The 9,097-nt window shown below is 45.2% G+C and overlaps 1 protein-coding gene across 1 annotated transcript in view; it reads right to left on the bottom strand.

Annotated features, from left to right (window-relative positions):
• Window positions 1-3,411: 3,411 nt before the first annotated feature.
• LOC132900142 (zinc finger FYVE domain-containing protein 1-like) overlaps window positions 3,412-9,097 on the bottom strand; it is a 43,402-nt gene continuing 37,716 nt past the window's right edge. Inside the window, exons 3-6 of the mRNA XM_060942173.1 lie at window positions 8,751-8,962; window positions 4,105-4,211; window positions 3,607-3,715; window positions 3,412-3,513 (exon numbers count right to left, since the gene is read on the bottom strand). Of these exons, the coding sequence (XP_060798156.1) occupies window positions 3,412-3,513; window positions 3,607-3,715; window positions 4,105-4,211; window positions 8,751-8,962 (530 nt within the window). The remainder of the gene's footprint in view (window positions 3,514-3,606; window positions 3,716-4,104; window positions 4,212-8,750; window positions 8,963-9,097) is intronic.

Raw genomic sequence — 9,097 nt, 5'->3', positions numbered from 1 at the left:
GTTCTGGAAGGAATTCTGCCACCTCCTTGGGGCCACTGCCAGTCTGTCATCTGGGTTTCACCCACAGTCAAATGGCCAAACAGAGCGTATGAACCAAGAACTGGAGAAGGCACTTAGGTGTGTGGCTTCACGCAACTCCCACGCCTGGGCTCAACATCTGCTCTGGGTGGAATATGCCCACAACTCCCTCACCAGTTCTGCCACCAGACTCTCACCCTTCCAGTGTGTGTATGGTTATCAACCACCTCTGTTCGCCAGCCAGGAGGGAGAAGCCACCTGCCCGTCTGCTCTCGCCTATGTCCGCCACTGCCGCCGCACGTGGGCCCAGGCCCGCACCGCACTCCTGAAATCCAGTACCAGCTATGCTATTGGGGCTAACCGGCGGAGGACCCCTGCACCTGTTTACCATGTCGGCCAGAAGGTATGGTTGTCTGCTCGAGACCTACCACTGTGGGTGGAGTCACGCAAATTGGTGCCTCGCTCCATCGGACCCTTCCCCGTACAGAAGGTCATCAGTCCAATGGCAGTTTGGCTGTTGCTGCCCAGGACCATGAAGATACATCCCACCTTCCACGTCTCCAAGCTCAAACCGGTGCACGAGAGTCCCCTGATCCCGGTAACACCACCGCCCCCTCCCCCACACTTCATTGATGGTGGACCTGTCTACATGGTCCGGCGACTGCTCCGCTCGCAACGAAGGGGCAGGGGCATCCAATACTTGGTAGACTGGGAGGGTTATGGTCCTGAGGAGAGGGCATGGGTCCCTGCTGGAAGGATTCTGGATCTGGCCCTCATCGCCGACTTCCATCGACTACACCCTGACCAGCCCTCCATCCGACGGGGTCGACGTAGGGGTTCTCATCGTGCGGATCCACTTCCGGACCCTGCTCCTACTCCTGTGCCCGAGTCTGACACTGAACTGAATCCTGGGCGGGGGCCCTTGGATGACGAGTCTTCCGACAGTGAAGATGGTGTGGAGGCTATGGACACTGACCGGTCAGAGGAATTCTGACCCTCCACCGGTATTCCCCCTCCTCCCGCCCATCTTGGTGGATCTGTGTCTTGGGACTTCTGGAGCCGTCCCTTGAGGGGGGGTTCTGTCATGGTCCTACCTGTGGTTTCCTCTCTTCAGGTAACATTCCGCTCCTCTCCACTCTGTATTACCTGCCACGCCCGCATGCTCCTTCCCCATCAGGCTCACCTGCTGTCTATTAACATCATCAACCCTCATTTGACTTTCAGTGACTGTCATTGGCTGGTTCCTATCACCTGCTCCCTTCCCTGTGCATATTTAAACTGCAGTCCTCCCAAGCTTCAGTGTCAGATCGTCTTTCTAGGCATCTACTCCATCAACTCTTCAGCCCTGTCCTGTCTGCCTGCTGAGAGCCTGCTCACTGGGAAACCGCCTGAACATCAAGGGCTGTCAGCTTGCAGCCAAACCACTCTGACACTGCCTGATCTTGTCTGATTGTAGCTGCTAAGCAGGGCCAGGTTGGGTTAGTACTTGGATGGGAGACCTCAGACATCACCACCACGCTCCTACCAGCCATCCCTGCCTCTCAGTCTTCCTGCCACTGGATTTCACACACACATCCTCCCCTTTCCCCTGCTATCAATAAATTCAACATTTAACTTGCGCTCTTGGGTCTTCGTCTGTTTGTCCTGACAGTATGTGTAGGTTAATCGGGAAGACCATGGAATAGCTGTAAATGCAGCTTGCTCAGAAAATAAAAAGGACAATCCAACCTGATTAAAATCCAGGTCCACACCTCGAGCTTAATAACTGCCCAACAGCAACACTGCTTTAAGCAAGACAAAAAAATGCAAGACCATCATCTGACATCAAAACAAATTCCAGCAATTTGTTGTGACTGACGAGTACAATACTGTTCATCTCATTTTTTTTAGTTCTTAGAAATCATATTGGGTATCTAACGCTACTAGAAAAGAAAGATTTCTATATTTTGTTAATTTGGCAAGATTATGCTAAAACAAATATTTCCAAAAGGACTTCAGATAAGTGAACGTTATTCATGTTAGCATAACTCCGTTTTTACATGCTAACTAACAGTGTCCACGTTAACTAGCTATGTGTTACCGTTAGCCGTGGCAAGGCTATGGCAATTTGGCAGGAAAATCCATAGAAAGTCATTTGACTAACCAGACTGCATAGCTACGTTTGCAACATTATCGCTAGCTCAAAAAGCACAGACATCTTCACTGCAAGCTTTCTCTTGGAATAAAACGTTTACAAACCTCAATATGCTTCCGCAGGTGTAGACTGCGATGTGGTTAGTTTTTGGCAAACGTTTAAAACAAAAAACGGATCTTTAATCCATTCAGGAAACTGAAACATGGGTTCTAGCTATAGCCGTGAGTGCATGCGTTCCCCAGAAGAACAGCCTCCTTCCATTCCGCCATCGACTGATCGTGTTAAATAACGCTGCTGAGAAATCACTGGACTTGATTTTATACAGTCTATGGATGTGACGTGACCCTAGTGATTACTGATCGGCCGTCTCAGTGTCACCTGCGGAGAAGTCCAGTCCAGTCGGAAAAGTAGTGAAGTTAAAGTCATAAGTTGCCAAAAAAATTAACAAGTACAGATACTCAAAAAGTGTACTTAAGTACAGTACTCAAGTAAATGCACTTTGTTACTGTCCACCTCTGATTTCAAGCACATAAGTTGAGAGAAGAGGACTTGGGCGAGATGAGGAAAAAGGGGTGGGGCTTCCAGGGTCTCCGTTCATATTACAGTTTAAAACATTGGCACAGGGGGCGGCACAGTGGTGTAGTGGTTAGCGCTGTTGCCTCACAGCAAGAAGGTCCGGGTTCGAGCCCCGTGGCCGGCGAGGGCCTTTCTGTGCGGAGTTTGTATGTTGTCCCCGAGTCCGCGTGGGTTTCCTCCGGGTGCTCCGGTTTCCCCACACAGTCCAAAGACATGCAGGTTAGGTTAACTGGTGACTCTAAATTGACCGTAGGTGTGAATGTGAGTGTGAATGGTTGTCTGTGTCTATGTGTCAGCCCTGTGATGACCTGGCGACTTGTCCAGGGTATACCCCACCTTTCACCCGTAGTCAGCTGGGATAGGCTCCAGCTTGCCTGTAGAACAGGATAAAGCGGCTAGAGACAACGAGATGAGATAAGACATTGGCACAGCTGTCAATCAGTCCAGATTCATATACTGATTGGCTTGGAAAAAAGTGTTCTTTTTTGTGTATTTTTGAGTGAGAAGTCAAACTCACATACTGCGATATTAAAACAAATTTGTTCACTGACTACAAAAATAATCCCTTTGTATGCTCATGTTCCAAGACATGATGGCAGAAATGACAACTGATTGGACGGAAGAGTGAAGAATGGAATCTATGTCCAATTCAACTAATCACGTAATAAAACTCTCTTGCTCGCTCACCCGGACCAGGCGTACTTCGCCAGACCAAACCACAGGTTATCAGAGGAGGCGGAGGTCTTGGGCACGACAATCACTTCTCTTCCACCTTCATAGCATTTCTGGAGACAGCAACACACACAGGTTGTCACGACTTACTTCGGTTTGCTTTTGGACAGAAACGAAATCAAGCGGTCAGTATTATGCTAACTCACCTTGCATATAAGAACCTTGTTGTTGTACTGATGAGTGTACTGGCACAATCCATCCGCCATATGTGGCATTCGGTCCTTCTGGTGGTTCAGGCCATTCTTACAGCAAATGGTAAAGCCACAACCAAATAAAATAAAATAAAATAAAATAAAAGAAAAGAAAATAAAAGAAAAGAAAAGAAAAGGTCACAAAGCACCATTTTAATCAACCCAACAACAGACTGGAATATACTGAGGAGTGTTTTTACTTTATTACAACACCATCATCACCAAGATATTTTGAGCGTCGAACCCTCAGTGTGTTCTTTCTGCCTCTAAAACACTGAGTTAGCTCAAAAAAGTCCAAGTGTTGATTAAAAATAGTTAATGACAGAAGCTTGTGAACTTGAGCTCGGACTCGGATATTTTAGCTGCCACACACACACACACACACACACACACACACACACACACTGCACGCTTTCAATCCAACGCAGCAGCAGGAACTCATGGCGTACTTACTTGCAGCTGAGGCAGACAGAAGGGCAGGTGAAATCCTCGCCAGGAAAAAAGGAGTACATGCTAATTTTGTCATCAGAGATTTCTCCGCAGAACCGATCACTCAAGGCCTGAGTGTGGAAAAAACAACAACAACGAGTGCAGGTCACACAGATAGTACAGATACACATTTAATTCTCCGTGTTTTTATGCACCTGGGTTTTATCTCAACCGTAAACCCATCAATGACCAGGTTTTATTAGCGTGTTGGTCCATCAGTACAGCAGCGACTTCAAGATTTTAGTTCGGGGTCAGAGTTCGACACGATACACGGCTCGACACACATCGTACTCGCCTGCGTACCTTTTGTACAGCGGGACGATTTTTAACAGCGTGCCACGGCAAAGCAAGTCATTCTGAGCTGTGGAGTTTTCTGATAAAAGATGCTCTTCGAGTCTGGCGAGAACGTCACGGCTTTACTCAGGGGTCGAAATTAAGCATGTACCGACGGACATGGGCAAGTCAGTCATTCTCATACTCGGGCAACAATAAAATTATCACTAGTTGTCCGTCGGACAACTGTGTTTGAATGTCTATTTTACCAAGAAAAATTAAGTTGTTGTGATTCCTAACAGAAACAGAACGGAAACTTGATTTTTCCCGTCTTCTCTTTCGTTTGTCCTTGACTTTGGTTCGTTGCGGTAGTTGACGCTTCCATTCGCGAGATGGCGCTACATGATATTACGATTATTCACACGAGGCGCCACGGTCATGTAGGCTAGAACGAACGAAGCGTCTTTTTGGACTGATTTTTAATTCTGATTTGATCAGTTCCACTTGACCATGATGGCATGATGTTTTCTGACTGTTTAACATGTTTAATAGAAGATACTAGTAGTTATACCTACTTGTTTTACTGTTCATCATGATGAAATAAACACCAAAAACATACAGTGGGGCAAAAAAGTATTTAGTCAGTCACCAATTGTGCAAGTTCTCCCACTTAAAAAGATGAGAGTGGCCTGTAATTTTCATCATAGGTACACTTCAACTATGAGAGACAAAATGAGCCAAAAAAAATCCAGAAAATCACATTGTCTGATTTTTAAAGAATTTATTTGCAAATTATGGTGGAAAATAAGTATTTGGTCAATAACAAAAGTTCATCTCAATACTTTGTTATATACCCTTTGTTGGCAATGACAGAGGTCAAACGTTTTCTGTAGGTCTTCACAAGGTTTTCACACACTGTTGCTGGTATTTTGGCCCATTCCTCCATGCACATCTCCTCTAGAGCAGTGATGTTTTGGGGCTGTCGCTGGGCAACACGGACTTTCAACTCCCTCCAAAGATTTTCTCTGGGGTTGAGATCTGGAGACTAGCTAGGCCACTCCAGGACCTTGAAATGCTTCTTACGAAGCCACTCCTTCGTTGCCCGGGTGGAGTGTTTGGGATCATTGTCATGCTGAAAGACCCAGCCACGTTTCATCTTCAGTGCCCTTGCTGATGGAAGGAGGTTTTCACTCAAAATCTCACAATACATGGCTCCATTCATTCTTTCCTTTACACGGATCAGTCGTCCTGGTCCCTTTGCAGAAAAACAGCCCCAAAGCGTGATGTTTCCACCCCCATGCTTCACAGTAGGTATGGTGTTCTTTGGATGCAACTCAGCATTCTTTCTCCTCCAAACACGACAAGTTGAGCTTTTACCAAAAAGTTCTATTTTGGTTTCATTTGACCATATGACATTCTCCCAATCCTCTTCTGGATCATCCAAATGCTCTCTAGCAAACTTCAGACGGGGCTGGACATGTACTGGCTTAAGCAGGGGCACACGTCTGGCACTGCAGGATTTGAGTCCCTGACGGCGTAGTGTGTTACTGATGGTAGCCTTTGTTACTTTGGTCCCAGCTCTCTGCAGGTCATTCACTAGGTCCCCCCGTGTGGTTCTGGGATTTTTGCTCACCGTTCGTGTGATCATTTTGACCCCACGGGGTGAGATCTTGCGTGGAGCCCCAGATCGAGGGAGATTATCAGTGGTCTTGCATGTCTTCCATTTTCTAATAATTGCTCCCACAGTTGATTTCTTCACACCAAGCTGCTTACCTATTGCAGATTCAGTCTTCCCAGCCTGGTGCAGGTCTACAATTTTGTTTCTGGTGTCCTTTGACAGCTCTTTGGTCTTGGCCATAGTGGAGTTTGGAGTGTGACTGTTTGAGGTTGTGGACAGGTGTCTTTTATACTGATAACGAGTTCAAACAGGTGCCATTAATACATGTAACGAGTGGAGGACAGAGGAGCCTCTTAAAGAAGAAGTTACAGGTCTGTGAGAACCAGAAATCTTGCTTGTTTGTTGGTGACCAAATACTTATTTTACCGAGGAATTTACCAATTAATTCATTAAAAATCCTACAATGTGATTTCCTGGATTCTTTCCCCCCATTCTGTCTCTTATAGTTGAAGTGTACCTATGATGAAAATTACAGGCCTCTCTGATCTTTTTAAGTGGGAGAACTTGCACAATTGGTGGCTGACTAAATACTTTTTTGCCCCATTGTACGAGTGTTATAACTTTATTTCTATTAATCAGTAATCAAACAATGGCAAAACAAGTTGAAATATTTTATTGCATACTCTATAATATACATCCAGATTGCTTTTTATGCAAATTACTTACCCAGTCAACCTGCAAAAAAGTAGGGCAACTGATACATGCATGTGGGCAAGTCAATTTTTGGGGTTGGTTGCCCTGAGGGCAAGTACATTCAAAAGTTAATTTCAACCCCTGTTTACTCTGAGCTTTTAAGAAGAAAAAGCCTCCTGTGAGTGATCACTAGCTTTCAGAGCATACTTCCAGTTAACTACTGATTTTAAAAACAAACAAACAAAAAAAAACCCCTCACACACCTCGGACATGTAACATTCTTGTCTTAGGTGATTGTGATACTGATACTTGAATATACAGTACAAAAATACACTTTGGTAAGTTTTAAACCCACACGAGTTTCCCCCCCAATTAAAACACTAACTGTAATGGAACAACACTTACGTACTGTCTAGATCAGAACACAAGTATGGGATTTGAGACCCAGCTCTTTGTGTCTTCAGCATACGTCCAAATGACCGTCATGCGGTCAGACATGAACGAGTAAATGAACGAACGCAGACGTTTTACGTATAAAGCGAGTCAAACCCTGGCATTAAATGCTCCGTACACTCGGTGTCGACTTCTGTTGGCGCGACTTGTCCGATTTGAGGCTATACTTTGCCATGCGCAGTTCTGTTTGTGTTATCGGACACATCTGTTTTGATCCAGATGCTCATTTTCCTTCTGAACACAGTATTACGGTCAGCCTGTGTAACATTCTGTGTAATAGTAGAACACCAAAACCTTTAAAGTGAATGTAATGCCTTATAATGAACATCGTTAGTAACGACCAAAATGAAGTAATAATTTGTCATTTTATTATCAAGCACAAAACTATGGATAAATCGCGAATCCTGGAAAAAGGCAGCCTTGCCGCCGGGATAATCTCGTATTACGTCATGCGTGGAACCCCGGTTATCCAGGTCATTTCCGTTCATCTGACTCCGTGCTTGTTTACTCGCTGAAATTGGATATTGTTGTTGGAATCTTGCAAAAATAGCGATGTGAAAGTGCTGCGTTGTGTTTGGCTGTTCAAATCCCGATACAGCAGGACATTCAGTTCACGAATTTCTGAGAAATGACACTAATCTAAAGCGGCAGTGGGTGGGTGAGGTTTGTACAAACGAAGCGGGCAGATTTTGTGTCTCTGACTAATAATAAATCTGATTCATCAAGTGTTCATCACCATCGGAACAACCACATGGGAATTACTGGAGCAAAAAGAAACTCGTTTATTTAATAAATGACATTTGATCTGACATTTGGACAGTTCGTCAATTCCCTTATTATCTCACACACACACACAGTGCACCAGACGCAGGATTACGAGCAACATTTACACGCTCGCGACATCCGATCTTATCATATCTGATGCACTTTAAGAGGAAAAAAAAAATGCACGCACAATCATGAATTATGAACTGAAGCATGTTAAATGCTCTCAGATTGCAATATTGCAACTCAATTTGTTTTTAGTTTTGTTCAGGAAAACATGATGAAAGGTAACCACCGCGTTCTGCACATTCTCTCTCTCTCACGCACGCTACAGAGGAAGACTGTCGTGAACTGGCAGTTTATCATCTTGGGGGCTCGAAAAGATAACCATTTAGTCCGGAATATCCTTGACAATCATCAGCCCCTTCATCCGACATATAAGAATCCCAATCACTGTCAGAATTCTCTCCAAAACGTGATTCCATATCAAGACTAGTCTAACCACTGCTGCACACGGGAATGAAATTGACATCTGGATTGTTACACGCGTGACGTCACGCACCCCTTCGGGATCTTCCGCTTCAGTCTCGGCAGATTCCGTGAAAATCGGCTGATTTTCCGTTAATTTATGGCCTTTTAGATCAGTTATGGTCAATCAACGATGATTGTTGCTTTGTACAAGGAAAAAAAAGTGGGGTTTAGAGGCGTCACATACACTTTAATGTGTTTTTAATTCTTCGTGATCTAAGAGGATGCGGTTATTGTGAAATCAACCCAATCCCCCATGTCGAGGTGGAGGACGTCCTACCTGCAGGGCGCTGAAGACGATGTCTGGCTGGCGTGGGGCTCGTGACGCCGTGCTCTTCACCTGCTTCGTGATGGTGTCCCTGAGCTGAGAGAAGTTCGTTGGAGGTGTGATGGTCTGCGTGCCGACATACTGCACGGAGCTGAAGGCTTCTGTGCTCAGGCTCAGGTCATGGAAACGTTTCTGAAGCAGGATATCCGCCGGCACTGTGGTGTCTGTCGACAAGCACAAACACTACAGTCTCAACGTTTAAATCAATTCATACAAAAAAATTTCAAAAATAGGGCTCTTGTTTAAGTTGATGACAGGCACATTTTCATCTCCCTGTTCGTAGAGGAGATCGTGTGCTG

This window comes from Neoarius graeffei, chromosome 16, assembly GCF_027579695.1.
Source record: "Neoarius graeffei isolate fNeoGra1 chromosome 16, fNeoGra1.pri, whole genome shotgun sequence".
NCBI classification, from domain to species: Eukaryota; Metazoa; Chordata; class Actinopteri; order Siluriformes; family Ariidae; genus Neoarius; species Neoarius graeffei.
Note: the sequence above shows the minus strand (reverse complement) of the source record. Positions and strands in the feature narration are given on the sequence as shown.